The 17525-nt window shown below is 40.8% G+C and overlaps 1 protein-coding gene across 7 annotated transcripts in view; it reads left to right on the top strand.

Moving 5' to 3' along the window:
• The window catches only part of TNRC6B (trinucleotide repeat containing adaptor 6B), a 249037-nt gene that overhangs the window by 205345 nt on the left and 26167 nt on the right, over positions 1-17525 (top strand). For all 7 annotated transcript variants that reach the window (XM_012741670.2, XM_012741671.2, XM_012741666.2 and 4 more), the window contains 3 exons: positions 10749-10880; positions 11207-11305; positions 11424-11613. In XM_012741670.2, the coding sequence (XP_012597124.1) occupies positions 10749-10880; positions 11207-11305; positions 11424-11613 (421 nt within the window). The remainder of the gene's footprint in view (positions 1-10748; positions 10881-11206; positions 11306-11423; positions 11614-17525) is intronic.

The following is a 17525-nucleotide window of genomic DNA, read 5'->3' as shown; positions in this document are numbered from 1 at the left end:
TCTTTTAAGACAAGGGCTTAAAATAATTATTTGAAATAGATTTCAAATCGTGTTTCTAACATTCTGAGTCTGTATCTTAGTAGAGGAGGAAATTGTCGCCCACACCAATCCCTTCCAGCTGCCCTCATAAGGTCTGGCCGGGAGTTGGGACTCTGTTCCCCTTAGTGTCTCTCTTCTTCTTTCCTTTAAGTTCCAGTCATCCTTTAAGCCCCAGGTGGTGGGTCCTCTAGACAGAGACATTCCTGACTTCCCTAGCACTCCACAATGGTAGCAGAATCTCGCTCTGTCGCTGGGACCAGAATACAGTGGTGTCATCATAGCTCACTGCGACCCCAAATTCCTGGTCTCAAGTGATCCTCCTGCATCAGGCTTCCAAGTAGCTGGGACTGCAGGTGCAGACCACTGAGCCCAGCTAATTTTTCTATTTTTTGTAGAGATAGGATCTCGCTGTGTTGCCCAGGCTGGTCTCGAACTCCTGGTCCCAAGTAATCCTGCCTCGGCCTCCCAAAGTGCCGAGATCACAGTCGTCAGCTATTGTGCCTGGTCAATAATGCAGTATCTTAAGTCTTGGAGCACTTTTTAGTATCCCTTGGTATCAGGCTGGCAGTCATCCGTGGTTATCGAAGGTCTGTAGTGTGCTAGATAATGTCCTGGCGATGCACAGTTGAAGAAAACGCCATCTGTCCCTTCACAGCCTCTTGGGGTTGGTGGCAGAGGGGCAGGTGAGGAGGAGGTGATAGCAGAATAGATAGCAGATAGTGTGACAAATGGTTGTATAGAGACATTTAACAGAATTTGGGGAATTGGGTAAGGCTTCTTACTAGCAGTAACATTTAAACTGGATCTTGAAGAATGAGTCAGGAGTTTTTTGGGTGCGGCGGATTAAAGGTGCCCTCTAAGCAGCAGTAGCCTCATGGGTAAGGGGCACTAATATCTACGAGAACATGGCATGTTTGGGGAGATGCAATTTGAAGAATTAGTCTGAGCTTGTTGAAGTGTGTGTGCACATACACATGCATGCCCATCTGGAATGAAATAGGGAAAAAGTGAGATAGGAAGTTGGAGGCCAAATTTGGACCTTATCTTACTCAGAAGATTGAGCTTTGTCCTGTAGGCCAGTCCTTGTCAGCATGGTTTATAACCAGTCTCTGGGCTACTACTTAAAGATACAGTTCCCAGGTCTTCCCCGATCTACTGATACAGAATCTTGGGCTTGGGGGCCTGGTCATCCCCAGGTGATTTTTATGTGCATTCTAAAGTTTGGCTATAGACACATAGTATTAAATAAGATTTTTTAGCTGAGTGGTGATATAGGAAAATTTAAGGTTTACAAAGAAAGATAACACTGGTGGTAATATAGAGGACATGTTTGAATGGCAGAATTACTAAAGCAGAGGAGAGCAAGCGTAGGGCTAGTACTGGAGTCCGGGAAAGGCAGTGGCAGTGGGAATGGAAACCCTCTTGTAAAAGTTGCCTGTGATCTTTGTGCTGCAGAATACGATGGTCTGTTCTGCAGTCTGTGTCAGCAGCATTTGACACAGAGACCCACTCCTCCCATTTTGAAACACTTTATTCATTTGGCCTTGGAACACCTCCTGGATTGGTTCTGTGTCTGCCTCTTCATCTCCTTCACAAGTTCCTCCTCACCATCCCAACATCTAATCAGCACAGTGCCCCTGATCCCAGTCCTCGAACCTCTCCCCCTCACCTGTAGCCAGTGCCAGGTGATTTAGCTAGCAGAATGACTTTAAGTAGTAGATACCAAAATTGTGTCTTTAGCCCACATCTTTTTTCTCAACTGCACAGATTACTGGACATCTCTACTAGGATCACAGGTTAACACATCCAAAACAGACCTTCTGATTCCACCCCACACTCCCCTCAAAAACATCCCCTTCCTCCAAGTAAGCGGCACTCCCGTTCTGCAAGTGTTCAGGCCAAAGACCTCGAGCCAGTCGTGTCTCTTCTCAGAGATCACGTTCATCCCATCAACAAATTCTCCCTTCAGAACTTTATCCAAAATCCAACCATTTCTTGTCACTTCCACTAACATGGTGCCTGGCCAAGCCACCACTTTTCTCTCGTAGATTATCTCAGTGATCTCCTGCCTGGTCCCTGCCCTGTTTCATTCAATACTGCCTGTCTCAAGTCTGAGCCAGTCTGATCCTCTAACACTCATTGTCCAGTGTGGTAGCCAGTAGCCACATGAGCAATTGAAATATGCCCAGTGGACTGGGAGAACTAAATTTTTTATTTTATTTAATTTTAATTAGCTTACATTTAAATAACCACACCTAGTTAGTGGCCACCATACAGACAGTATAGCTATAGAACATTTTAGCATTGTCGAAAGTTCTGCATAGCTGTGCTCTAAAACAGAAGGTAGGTCATGTTATTAATACTACTTTGCCAGGAATCCCCTCGTGGCTCGCTCTCTTCCTGAGAATGCAAAGCAGAGAGTCCTTACTATGGTCTTTGAGTCTCTTGGTGATCTCCCTCCACCCCCATACATTCATGCTGCTCTAGCTAAATGGTCCCAGCACACCAGCCATACTCCCAGATGCTCCATCTTTATTTCCTTCAGCTCCCTGCTTCAGTGCCACCTTATCTGCACATCTTTGGCAGCCCAGCCGTACACAGCGCAGCACCTGCCCTCCTCTACAAATTCATTTGTTCCTTGTCTTTCTCCTCCTCTGCCCCAGGAGTGTAATAAGCTTCACAGTGGCAGGGCCTGGGTCTGCTTTGTTTGTTGGCTGCTAGAGTATGAGCATCTACAACAGTGCAGAGGCTGGGCGCGGTGGCTCACACCCGTAATCCTAGCACTCTGGGAGGCCGAGGTGGGTGGATTGCACGAGGTCAGGAGTTTGAAACCAGCCTGAGCAAGAGCAAGATCCCGTCTCTACTATAAATAGAAAGAAATTAATTGCCCAACTAATATATATATATAGAAAAAATTAGCTAGGCATGGTGGTACATGCCTGTAGTCCCAGCTCCTCGGGAGGCTGAGGCAGCAGGATTGCTTGAGCCCAGGAGTCTGAGGTTGCTGTGAGCTAGGCTGATGCCATGGCACTCACTCTAGCCTGGGCAACAAAGTAAGACTCTGTCTCAAAAAACAAAAAACTGTGCAGGGCATGTATTTTTCAGCTCAGTAACTGTATCGAGTCATGGAAACGTTCATATCAGAATGATTTTGAAAATGAAATTATCAGGAAAACATAGTTAACTTTGTCTAAGAGACTTGGATGCCACAGATCTATGACCAGAGTGTCTGCTCCACTTAAAAAACTGAAAGTACTTGTATTCCCTACATTTTTGAAATTTATTTAGAAAAACATTTAACATTTATTAATACATTTATTTAATACATAATGGATGCAGAACATTAAATAATAGTATTAATATTAAATAATTTATGTTAAATATAAATATTAAATGATCTTCCATCATTTCCTGACATTTCTATATATTTAAAAAAACAAAATAGTTGGGTAGCTCTATTTAATAAAAATTTAAAAAGATAACAACCCTGAAAATTTGGATAGTGTAGAAAAAATTCTTTTAGAAACTCCCTACTCAGATACAATGATAATGGTTATTTTTACACAATCCTCTATTCAGACTTTTTTCTTGTACAGGCATGCTTTTCACATAATTGTATTCATTGTCACTAGAACCTGCTGTTTTTGTTAACATCATGTCCTAATATTTTCCCCTGTTCCTGTATAGTCTCCATGTTGATCATTCTTAACCCTTTGCACTCGGATGTTGAGTGTGACTCGACACGGTTAGCATCGGTAGCAGCAAGAGAAAAAAGCTAGCGAGTGCAAAGGGTTAATGATGTTTCATCAGACAGAGTTACCTTGATTTACTTGACGTTCCCTTCCTCCGTTATTAGGTATTAAATTGTTTCCAGTTTTTCACTGTTAAAAATAATGCCACAGAGAAGTCCTTATACCTAAATCTTTGCCCATATTATTTTTCAGTTTAGTTGCTCAAAATGAAATCTCTACATTCAAAGCACATGAACATTCCAAAAGGCTTTGATACATTTCATCAAATTTTACATCCATTCTGTCCACATTATAGAGGCAGTCACTATTTAACGTAAACATAGAAAGAAGACACTGAAACTCATCTTTATGATTTGTTACAAGTGTCCCGGGCCTTAGGTTTCTGCCATTGCCTATTTCCTCCAATTACTAAAATGCAGTATTCAGAAAGCAATACATTCTAGTAGGCTTTTGTCTTGCCTTTAAATTGCTGTCATTTTGCACCTGCCATGCTTTGTTAAATGCCATATTGATTGCAGTAAGATCTTCACTTTCTCCAACCCAGCTGGAGATTGAAGAGCTTTTAAGCCAGAGTAATTAACTCCCTGCAGTAGGGTATGTGCAAACCTGCACTGTAATTACTCTGCAGCCCAGGTATGAATAGGCATTTGCCTGGAGCCTGGTGGTGTTTCTCTCTGGTCCTTTTGTATTCTTTGGGGAAGAATGGTATAATACATTTGCAATCTGAAGAAGGGAGAAGTTAAACAAGGCTATGATAGGAAGTCCTCAAAAGTATGACTTTTTATAGTCTGTAAAATTGTCAGCTTATGGAACATATGATGATACCTTCTAAATATAAGATCACATTCCTGTGCTTTTCTTTATAGTCTTTCTGTCTCTATCTTTCTATCTTTAAACAATATGTTGTTTCTATTTTGCCTTTTTTGCCCTTTATGTAATGAAATTATAAAGTATAGCCTTTTTCTTTTGGTTTTATTTTTACTTGACATTGTTTCTAAGATTTTCTCATGTTGGTTTGGGCAATTTGTGGTTCATATGGTATTCCAGTATATGAATATACCATAATTACCTGTTCTCCTACCGGCTCTACTATTGATTGACATTTGGGTTTGTTTCTAGGTTTTTGCTATGATAAATGGTGCTACTTTTTTTGTTTGTTTGTTTTTGAGACAGAGTCTTGCTCTGTTGCGTGGGCTAGAGTGCCATGGCATCAGCCTAGCTCACAGCAACCTCAAACTCCTGGGCTCAAGTGGTCCTCTTGCCTCAGCCTCCAGAGTAGCTGGGACTACAGGCATGCACCACCATGCCCGACTAATTTTTTCTATATATTTTTTAGTTGGCCAGCTAATTTCTTTCTAATTTTAGAAGAGACGGGGTCTCGCTCTTGCTCAGGCTGGTCTCAAACGCCTGAACTCAAATGATCCTCGCGCCTTGGCCTCCCAGAGTGCTAAGATTATAGGGGTGAGCCACGACGCCCGGCCTAATATTCTTGTATTTATCTCCTAGGATGAGTTTCCGTAGGGTACTACTGGGCCATGGGCATGTTTCACTTTGAAAGGTGGTTTCTTTAGCTAATTTTGAGAGGTAGGAATTGCTGGAGGGATAGGGGAGAATAATGGTCTCTTGGAAAGAGATGGCCAAGGGACCAGCCGGTTTGTTCAGCAGATTTTTAAAACTGAACAAAGAAGAAAAGAGATATAAAAGCTCAGACAATGACCATTCATTTTGGAAGCCAGCAGTTTGGAAAAGAGAATAAGCAGAGGAGGTTTCTGGTGCATCCCAGAAGAAAACTTTGGAAAAGAAGCAGGAAACAATGCTGATGGCCCAGAGCAGTGCTGCCCAACAGAAATACAACACGAGCCACCTAATGTGATTAAAACATTTTTTAATAGCCTCATTAGAAAAGCTAAAAAGAAATGGCTAAAATTAATTTTAGTGATATATATTATTTTACGTAATATTGCCAAAATATCATTTATCATGTAATCGGTGCTTAACATTATTATTGAGATTTTTACTTTCTTTCTTTCTTTTTTTTTTTTGACACAGTATTTGAAATCTGATAAGTATTTTAAACTTAAAGCACATCTCAATTAAGACAAGCCATATTTCAAGTGCTCAATAGCTGTATGAGACTAGTAGCTAACACATTAGACGGGCACAGGTCTGGAGAGTTGAACAAAGTTACTATATTAGTTTCATAGGGCTACCACGACAAATTGCCACAAACTATGTGGTTTAAAAGAGCAGAAATTTATTCTCTCAGCTTTGGAGGCTACAAGTCTAAAATCAAGGTCACATCAGGGTTGGTTCCTACTGGAGACTCTGAGGGAGAATCTATTCCCTCCCTCTCTCCTGGCTTCTGGTGGTTGCCGGCAATCCTTGGCCCTTGTCTTACAGATGTATCACTCCAATCTCTGCATCTGTGTTCACCCGGTGTCCTCAATTGTGTGTGTCTGTCTTTACGTCGCTTTCTTTCCTTCTCTTGTCTCTGTCTCCAAATTTCCCTCTTCTTCTGAGGACAGGAGTTATTGGGTTAGGGCCCACCCTAATTCAGTATGACCTCATGATTGTATCTACAAAGACCCTATTTCCAAATAAGGTCACATTCTGAGGTTCCAGGTGGGCATAAATGTATGGAAAACACTAGGTCCAGGGCCGGGCGCAGTGGCTCACGCCTGTAATCCTAGCACTCTGGGAGGCCCAGGTGGGTGGATCGTTTGAGCTAAGGAGTTCGAGACCAGCCTGAGCAAGAGCGAGACCCTGTCTCTACTAAAAAAATAGAAAAGAAGTTAGCTGGCCAACTAAAAATATATAGAAAAAATTAGCCATGCGTGGCGGCACATACCTGTAGTCCCAGCTTTTTGGGAGGCTGAGGCAAGAGGATCGCCTGAGCCCAGGAGTTTGAGGTTGCTGTGAGCTAGGCTGATGCCACGGTACTCTAGCCCAGGCAACAGCAACAAGGACAAAAAAAGAAAACATTAAGTACAGTTGCTAATTCAAATGAATTTAAAATTCACACTGAAGATAATACATATGAATTCATGGATCATTGAGGTATAGTGAAATAAGACTCTGGTTTGAAGTATGGCTTTGAGAGCATAGGATATATCTGTACTCACCCTAACCCCCCCAAACCTCTTATAGTGAGGTTAAAATTATTATATCAGATAATAAGTCACACTGGTGACATTTAGGGTGAATTCAAAGGAGAGATGAAGAGTTATTTGGGGGAAATTGTGGAGGAAATGTGTTCCTCATGCTTATAAAGCTGGTGCTGAGGCAGAATGCACAATAGTGTGTGCTCACTTTGTGCTCACATCTGCTTGGAATACAACAGTTAAAATAGAAACTCAAACAAGTTTTTAAATTGGTTACTAACACTCAGCATCTCTTAGGATAGAGAGGAAGCAGCTGGGGGAACTATTACTTTAAACCAGAGTACTTTACAAAATGGTAGAATTGATGGGTTATCAGTGGTCCCCAACCTTTTTGGCACCAGGGACCAGTTTGGCGAAGACAGTTTTTCCACAGACAGGTGTCAGGGGTTGGGGTAGGGGTGGTTTGGGACTACAGGGTTAAGTGACAGTAACTGAGATTTTGGAAGAAAATGAGCAGATGAACCAAGTATAGGACACCTGAACTTGGTCAGATGTTTCTGGACTAGAAGGGTGTCAAAGGAAAGACAGGCATACATTCTTGAGAACATGGCAGAGATGGTGGCTCAAAAGTATTAGTAAACTGAGAAATTTAATTCTGACCATGTTGCTAAAGAAAGAGAAAAGGCAAGACCCAAGGGGGAAGCTTTCCAATAAACTCATTTTATAAAGGGGCATTTTCAGAAGGTGGAAAGCAAGGGTAAAAGCAAGGATTAATGGATCCAAGAGGTGCCTCAGGAATTTTAGAACACAAAATAAGTTGAGGCTTGCAAAAAAGTATGCACATTTAAAGAACCTTTAGTTTGGTTTGGTGCAATTTGGTGACTGGGAAAGGAATCATTGCTCTGTGCTAATTGTATGATGCCCACTGATTACAAAGTGGAAACAAAATCTTTATTGCTTTTGTTAAGAATGTTCAAACCAAAAGAACTAAGACAGATGAAATCCTATAGCAGAAAAAGAATTTGTGAAAAGATTTGCAGAGCCCTGTCTGTGATCTTTGAGGAATGCTGAGCGTCTTCAAGGAGAGTTTAATAATGACCACCCCTCTTTCCTGCCCAAATTCTTTTAAGGAAAAGAGGAAAACATATTGGGGCCAGAATATCTCCTTTACTACCAATTAAGCAGATGCTGGAGAATGTGTGCTTCCTAGTACCGAATTCCAGACTTTGCCCTGAGTAACTGGAACGGGGCAGTCGTTGCTTCCAGGAAGAAGGAGAAAGAGGCCCCGAATGCTGTGATGAAAGTGGATGTCCCTGTGTGTGCAACCTCAGATTAGAAATGGGAAAGAGGCACACCTCCCTCAAAAGGAAATGAGGGGAGGTTTTTTAAAAACAATCTCTGAAGGGAGAAAAGGAAAATGGCTTAAGACTGATTAACTTACTGCCAATTCCAGGCAAGAACCTAGACTAGATTATCAAAAAGATAGCTTCAAGTACCTATGACAGTAATCATAGTTAGCTAACAAGTTTTAACTCATTCCCTTCATTGATTGGTAAAAATATTGGAATATAAAAATGATATATAGGCCAGGCACAGGTGGGTCACACCTGTAATCCTAGCACTCTGGGAGGCCAAGGTGGGAGAATCACTTGAGCTCGGGAATTCAAGAGGAGCTTGAGCAATAGTGAGACCCCCACCTCTACTAAAAATAGAGAAAATTGGCCAGGCATGGTGGCTCACACCTGTAATCCTAGCACTCTGGGAGGCTGAGGCGGAATGCTCAAGGTCAAGAGTTCAAAACCAGCCTGAGCAAGAGTGAGACCCTGTCTCTACTAAAAATAGAAAGAAATTAATTGGTCAACTAAAACTTATATATAGAAAAAATTAGCTAGGTGTGGTGCCACATGCCTGTAGTCCCAGCTACTCAGGAGGCTGAAGCAGAAGGATCACTTAAGCCCAGGAGTTTGAGGTTGCCATGAGCTAGGCTGATGCTACAGCAACTCTAGCCTGGGCAACAGAGTGAGACTCTGTCTCAAAAAAAAAGAAGAAAAGAAAAAATTAGGCACTACAGGTGGGGGCACACCTGTAGTCCCAGTTACTTGGGAGGCTGAGACAGAAGGATCTCTTGAGCTGAGGAATTTGAGGTTGCAGGGAGCCATGATGATGCCACTGCACTCTACCTGGGGTGACAGAGTAAGACTCTTGTCTCAAAAAAAATTTTTTTTAAATAAAAATGATGTGGTTGTTGTGTCTCTAACAGGCCATTTGATGTGCTGTCTCTGTATCTTGGATGAGATGGAAGAATGTAGGCTAAATGCTAAACAGTTGTATGGATTAGTAAATGATTGACTATTCCTAGGCTGATCTGCTTCATGTTGGAAGGACATTTTAGTGGCATATGACTGGATTATCTCAGCTCTTTCATGTTCAACATTCCCATCCGTGACCAGATGGGAGCACACAAACTGGAATAAGTGGAATGATGGGATCAAAAAGAACTTGGTGGAGTGACTCTTAACAAGTTAAATTATAATAGAGACTCGTTCATTTAATAGGTATTTATCAAGCATCTACTACATGCCACGTATGTAAAAGTAAATATAAGGTCCTAAGCTCAAATAAAAATACAGATTAATAAAATTTTAAAACTTAGCTGCGTGAGTTAAATATTATTAATAAATATTACATGAGAGGAAGCATTTTTAAATATAGTGGATTTTAATTGACATTAAGCTTAGTGTATGAATCAGGAGTTGTGATGTGATCACCAGAGAAACTGAGATCTTGGGCATTATTAATAAAGCATGACTTTTCACAGGGTGGTTAGGGATGGCTAGGTCTGCTTAGATGACCCTAGAAAATGGCCTTCTGTTCGAGGCTTCTTCATTGAGAAATGGAATGAGATACAAGTGAGAGAACTGATTGTATTTAGCCTGAAGATGAGATGCAAGGGAACTGTAATCATTGTCTCTAAACATTTGAAGAACCATTTATGGAGTGCATCTCTAAGCGTTTAACATATATTAACTCATGAAAATCCTCAACCCACTAAAGTTAATATTACTATTATTCCTTTTTTTGGAGATAAAGCAAGGGTCAGAAAGATTAAGTAACTTGCTGTGAGTCACACAGCTTTGAAATGGCAGAGCTGGGATTCAAGCCCAGGCAGTCTGCCCTGAGGACTGAACTCTCCATCAGCGTGCTGCCTAAGTTCCTAAGTTTTTTCTCTGTGGCCCCAGTTGATCCAGTGTGTTCAGTGGATGAAAGGGCAGGGAAACTCTTTTCGGCTAACTTAAAACATCTCAGACAGCAGACCAAAGATGGGAGGGAATCCTTTCTCTGTCACTGGAGCTTCCCCACAGCCCAGCCTGGCTCACTCCTGAAAACCAGGGAGGGGAGCCAGCCAGGCCAGCTGACCTTCCGGGCACTTTCACACTGCAATTCTGGGAGTGTTTCCTATCAGAAGTCATGAGCTGACTCTCCTGTGTCTCCTACTTACAAGTTAATATATTTTTCTTATTTGCGTAGCAGAAATACTTTCTTGTAAACATTTATGTCTTAGCTTTGTGCAATTTGATGTATATTGTTTTAATGGCACATTTCCAGTAACAACTTCTCAGGCAAAAGCCATATTGTCATTAAAAATTTTTTTTCTTAAAGATGTTTTCCTGAGTACAAAATTCATAGTTTTTATTATAGAAAATTGAAAAGTCTAAGAAGGTAATTAAAATCTCTCATAATCTCACTGCCCAGAGATAATCACTATTAACATTTGCTTTGGATGCATCAAAATTCTTTTCATAGAAAAAATATTTTGACAAATTCTGAGGATTCCTTTTTTTTTCCTTCTGGCTAGGTTTCTGCCTCAATGCTCAAGCAGTTTCCCAACAGTGGCCTGAGTCCAGGTCTTTTCAACGTGGGGCCCCAGTTATCGCCTCAACAAATTGCCATGCTGAGCCAGCTCCCACAGATTCCCCAGTTTCAGTTGGTAAGTAGCAGATTTTCTTTCTGTAGCTAAAAACATTTGCTTTTTTTCCCCCCCTTTAGCTTTGATCTGCTTCATATATCTTTGCCACTTTTTATGTTTGGAGGATACTAATTCACACTTTGATGTGAAGTATTGAGTGTGCTTAAGTGTTGATATATCAGCTCAACTGGATGTAAATGTAACCAACAGGCAGGTAACTGGTATTACTTCCCTCATTGATACTTTTGATTCGGCGACCCATACTGTTCAGTGCACAGACCCTTTTGGTGTTCTCTGTTAGTCAATCTTAGGAAACTTTGGTTCCATATTTCCTCCTTGTTTTGCAGGCATGTCAGCTTCTCTTGCAGCAGCAGCAGCAGCAGCAGCAGTTGTTACAAAACCAGAGAAAGATTTCTCAAGCTGTGCGCCAACAGCAAGAGCAGCAGGTACGTAGGATGGGAAGGGTACCTCCAGTACTGGCAGGGAAAAGGAATCACGTGTGGTCTTTTCCCAGGACATTCAGGGTGTCGGCTTACCATCCGTCTGTTTCCTCCCGTCCTGCAGCTGGCGCGGATGGTGAGTGCACTCCAGCAGCAGCAGCAGCAGCAGCAGCAGCAGAGGCAGCCCAGCATGAAGCATTCGCCGTCTCATCCTGTCGGGCCCAAGCCACATCTGGACAACATGGTGCCCAACGCGCTGAATGTGGGGCTCCCAGACCTTCAAACCAAAGGGCCAATACCTGGATATGGTTCTGGTAGGTTGTTAGTGATAAAAACTGCCTCTTAAAAAATCTGCCTATCTAAGCCTATGGTAGGGGTTGGACCTTCATTGCCTTCTGTTTTTACAACAGCCATATGACGCAGATAAATATTCTTATCCTTGGTTTATAGAGGAGCTATCTGAGCCTTCTCAAGTTTTAGTGGTTTTCCAAAGTTCACCACACAATTACTAAATAGCATAGATAGGCCTCTAGCTTCTCTGGCTGCATAGCAGTCTTATGCTACAACGTGTTTATGAATGACAAACTGCTCTCCTGCCACCAGGAATTTCTGAGAGCCAGTTTAAGAGTTGATATGTGCTGTGAGTGCTACACGTGGCAGAGGTTATGATCTATTCAACTGTGTACTAGTTGGAGTGTTTTGCTCCACTGATAAAATTGCCCTCTCTTGAAAAAATGATGAACTAAAATTAGAATGCAGATTGATGAAAATTCATCTGATATTAGTATTTCATTTGATTTAAATAGAATTAGCTTAAGTAAGGTTATACCTTTGACATTCATCAAGAATTTTTTGGCAGGCAAATCGTAGCTCTTTCAGAACTGAGCAATGTGTTGTAAGCAGAATCCAATCAGTGAGGCAGCAGTGATTTTAAAAATAAAACTTAAAAATGAAAGACACCATACACCACAGTGGTTTTATCTCAGACTAACAATATTTAGAATTTATTTTGGTAAAGAATATGCTGTTCTATGCTAACTTGAAAAAACTAGAGTTGGAAGACCTGAAGTCCATGCTCCTAGGTGACAAAGTGACCGTGGACAAATGGCCCTGCTATTTGTGCTCTAATCCCATGATCTTCCTACTGGGGTGCCCATGTATGGGGTGAGCAAAGACTTCAGGCATCCTCGATCCTGGAGAGTTTAAGGAAATTAATTTCCAGGTTCTTAATTTCCACCAACTGTTCTCTTTCTTAAAAATGATCTAGTTGAAAACTGTCTTAAATTCAAAATAACCTTTCTTCCACTTGACATGAAAGAAGGGCAGGCTCTGTGCCCATCCCACGTCTTCCTACTGTGTGTTCAGCTGGGCTACAGAATGCCGGGGTACCAGGCACAAGCAGCCTCCCTGGATGGCTAACAAAGGTGTTCTTACTGCGTGTTTTGTAGGCTTCACCTTTTTAATCACATTTGCTGTCAAGGCTGAAGCTTGATGAAAGATCGTGGGAATTTTGATATGTGTTGGGTTGTTCTGAACGTAGACACTGTGTGATAGTAAAGCAAAGCAACTTTCCTCCTCATGCCCTTTTGTGAAAGAGTGCATAGTTCTGAAGGTAGAGTCCAGTCAGTGCAAGGGAAAGAGCCACTGAAAGCCACAAGCAGCCTTTTCGCATGTTAAAATGCCCATAGTTCTTTTCAGCTCTTCTCTCTGCTCATTGCTAGGCCAATGTCATTAGGTGAAAAGAAAACCCACTTTCCAGCTGCTTGAGCAGTGTAGGTTAGCTACACTGATTCTTTTTTTTTTTTTTTTTTTTTGAGACAGAGTCTCACTTGTTGCCCAGGCTAGAGTGAGTGCCGTGGCGTCAGCCTAACTCACAGCAACCTCAAACTCCTGGGCTCAAGCGATCCTCCTGCCTCAGCCTCCCGAGTAGCTGGGACTACAGGCATGTGCCACCATGCCCGGCTAATTTTTTTTTCTATATATATTAGTTGGCCAGTTAATTTCCTTCTATTTATAGTAGAGACGAGGTCTCACTCTTGCTCAGGCTGGTTTCGAACTCCTGACCTTGAGCAATCCGCCCGTCTCGGCCTCCCAGAGAGCTAGGATTACAGGCGTGAGCCACCACGCCCGGCCTACACTGATTCTTTTAAATACGCATGTTCAGGACGCATCAGGTAAAGCCCGTGGTAAAATATTCACATCATTTCCTTTAGGCTGACTTAATGTTAAAAACCTAAAATCCTATGATGTATTTATTTTAATGACAGTTCTCATGACATCTCTAGTATTTTCTGCCTCCTATTAAAAAGTGAAATTATATTTTGGCTATAAATCTGTTAGCTTTTAGCAACATATATCTTTCTCATTTATTAAATACACAGAAAATTTTTATTATGATGTCTTATTAGAGTAATGGTGTTTTTTGTGATTATTTTGCTTATTTCCTACTTATTTATAATGACTGAAGGATCAGAGAGCACAGTTTACACTTATATACACATTCGCTGAAGAAATTTCATGTTTTTTATCATACTCCTGTTTCATAGGTAACTCGTAAATCTAGGTATGCATTATATTTCAAAATAAGTAAGGAGAAAACATCGAATTATTACTTTGTTTTTACATTTGATATCTTATTAAAGAAGAGATAAATTAATTTCATTAGGTTTTGTTTTTTTTTTTTTTTGAGACAGAGTCTCACTCTGTTGCCTGGGCTCAAGCGATCCTCCTGACTCAGCCTCCCAATAGCTGGGACTACAGGCACGTGCTACCATGCCCGGCTAATTGTTTCTGTATATTTTCAGTTGGCCAATTAATTCCTTTCTATTTTTAGTAGAGACTGGGTCTCGCTCTTGCTCAGGCTGGTTTTGAACTCCTGACCTTGAGCAATCCACCTGCTTTGGCCTCACAGAGTGCTAGGATTACAGGCGTGAGCCACCTCGACAGGCCTCATTAGGTCTTTATGATTTTACTTGTGGCCTATTTGTAATTTGCTTTATAAGATGCTTTTTGTCATTTAACAGTTATAATTTTCCTTAACTCATATTATTACATTTATTTGAATTGAAAATGCATTTTGGAACTTAAAGCAAGTTTGATTTGGCTGCCTGTTTTTAATAAACTAAATCTACAAGATTTTGCTGTAAATATATTTAAAGTATGTATAGAGGTTAAAACTATTTTCTAAAAAAATTAAATATCAAAATGTAATAAACAATATTTTGGTTTTCCTAATGTTGAATATATCAAACTGAAAAAAGATACCTCTAGGTGAAAGAATAGCAGGAGTAATTAAAAGTTTCTTAATATGTTTTGATAAAGCTTCCTTTGTTATATTTTCTCAAAATTAAAAAGTGGAATGACTAATGATGACTGAACTAATTCTTACTCATTCTTTTGTGAAATAGATGGTTTCTAATTCTTTGCTTTTAGCAAAACTGAAAATATACCTAATTGTCAGGATAATGACCTATCTCAAAATTATGTTTTAGTATCTATGTTATTGGGCTAGGGGGAAGGATATACCTAAAAAGAAATTCAGAGAATTAAGTGATGTCATAACAAGACTCCTTCTATTCCCATCTGCTTATTTATATGAATAAGATATCTTAGTGCTTTATGTCTACATTTTTTTTTTTTTTTTTTTTTTTTTTTGAGACAGAGTCTCACTTTGTTGCCCAGGCTAGAGTGAGTGCCGTGGCGTCAGCCTGGCTCACAGCAACCTCAATCTCCGGGGCTCAGCGATCCTACTGCCTCAGCCTCCCGAGTAGCTGGGACTACAGGCATGCGCCACCATGCCCGGCTAATTTTTTGTATATATATTTTTAGTTGGTCAATTAATTTATTTCTATTTTTGGTAGAGACGGGGTCTCGCTCAGGCTGGTTTCGAACTCCTGACCTTGAGCAATCTGCCCGCCTCGGCCTCCCAAAGTGCTAGGATTACAGGGGTGAGCCACCACGCCCGGCCTTTTTTTTTTTTTTTTTGAGACAGAGTCTCACTCTGTTGCCCAGGCTAGAGTGCCATGGCATCAGCCTGGCTCACAGCAACCTCAAACTCCTGGGCTCAAGCAATTCTTCTGCTCATCCTCCCAAGTAGCTGGGACTACAGGCATGTGCCACCATGCCTGGCTAATTTTTTCTATATATATGTAGTTGGCCAATTAATTTCTTTCTATTTATAGTAGAGACGGGGTCTTGCTCTTGCTCATGTTGGTTTCCGCCAGCCTCAGCCTCCCAGAGTACCAGGATTACAGGCATGAGCCACTGTGCCTGGCCTGTCTACAAAAATTTTTTAAATGCTAGAGTAAACTCTATCTTGTTCTACTAGTGAGTCTGTTGCCTATCAATAGCTGAACTAACTGAGAAACAAAGTCACTCATCTTATTAGAAAACACATTCCAATTAAATGTTACTTTTTATGTTTAAAATGTATCAAAATTTTTAATATTTACAAATTTTATTTTCACTGTGGTACATAGTGAATATTGGAGATTATGAAAGTGACAGAAGGGCAATTTGTATATATATTGGGATTGCAATTGTGTCAATATCAAGTATGCATGTGGATGTGGATTAGGACACTTGTGTGAGGGAGGGCAATTATGAGTGGTGTGTTTCTTTTATAATTTATTTTTTATTATAGTTATGAAAGCAGTAAATCATTTTTTAATCTACAGCAAAAGGATGAGCAGAATATAGAGCACTACAGACAAGGGAGTGAAGACATCAATTTAAGGACAAGTTAATTCAAGAGGGTTTCCTCAAAGATGTAACAACAGCCACAGGGTAGTGGTGGGTAGACAGTGCACTAGGGTGTGTGGAGGCAGGAGAAGGCGATTCTGGCAAGGACAGGTAAGGTGGCAGGCAAAGAGTTGTATTTGTAAGATTGACAAGGCAAGTGAAAGGGATGTCGTGGTGAAATGAGTCCCAGGGAAGGCAAAGGCCGTGTCTTATCTCTGCTTGTACCTCAACTCCTCACACAGCCTGGCGCAAGTTAGGCTGTCCATGAATATTCATTGAGCCAAACTAAATGGCTTCTCTGATTGGAGTTAGTTTTGTGTTTGTAAGCCGGAAATTACAGGGAAGCTACTTGGTGGACTGAGCAAATTCGGTTTTGATGTAGTAGCAAGTCCAGTAAAGTAAGTATTTTCCTGGACTTAGAAGTGTGACAGCCCATAAATAGCCCAGAGGTCACTAGTGAAGTGCCTGTCTGCTCTTTGTTAATGCAGGTGCTGGAGCACAGTGCTTCAGATTCCTTCCCCAAGATTCATCAAGCACATTCCATGTCCCGGCATCATGCCGGTTACTATATGACATCATAGAAAATTATGCGCACCTTGCGCTGATTTTTCTTCTCATGGTTTTGGATATGTAGATTTAACCTTTCAAGGCAATTTTATCTCCTCTTCTCCCTCTGACACCCTTCAGTTTTTTTTTTTCCTTACCAACCTTCTGCCATAGCTATGGTGCTGCCATATTGTGGTGGCACTTGGTCCCCAATTTTCTAGTGAGAAGGATGTGCAGTTTATCTAAGGTTCTAGTGGAGCTGCTTTAATCCTTCCCTATTCTAAGATTTATACCTTGTAATTTTCTACATTCATGTGTTACCAAAAAACCTCCAAGCCAGTGAACTTATATTACTTTAATTCACTATGAGTTTTACAAAACTTTTAGAGTAACTGCAAATAAAATTAATGTGTAAGGAATGATTCCTTCTTATTAACCGTTACATTCTTTTTAATCTTTGCCAGAATCCTAGGTTATTTTCAAAAATTCTTTCTTGATCATTGGAACTCAGCTTTCAGATGGCCTGGAATTCACACCTTGGCCTGGTTTTGTCTCTCAAAGGCAGAAGTATGATTTGCCCAAAGAGCAACCTGCTTAGGCCATTAAAATTTATGTCACAGTAAACCTTTGTTCCTTGGAACCTCCCTGCCCTCCGATCTCATTTCATTTCTGCTACAAAGGAAGAAAGAAAAAAATGCCTTGAAAAATGCTTCTTTTTTAAAAAAATATAATAATTTATAATTTGAAGTATGTTTGTCTCCTTCCAAGGATTTCTGCTCCCCACGCTCACCCTCCAAACAATCATTTGGATTATTAAGCTCAGTTTCAAACAGTGTGAAAGAACAGTTTTCTATATAAATAGTAACATTTTAAACATAGATCAAGAAGGTACCAGGCTGGGTGCCGTGGCTCACGCCTGTAATCCTAACACTCTGGGAGG

The sequence above is a fragment of the Microcebus murinus genome, chromosome 10, assembly GCF_040939455.1.
Source record: "Microcebus murinus isolate Inina chromosome 10, M.murinus_Inina_mat1.0, whole genome shotgun sequence".
Lineage (NCBI taxonomy): Eukaryota > Metazoa > Chordata > Mammalia > Primates > Cheirogaleidae > Microcebus > Microcebus murinus.
This window is presented reverse-complemented; position numbering and strand designations above follow the sequence as displayed.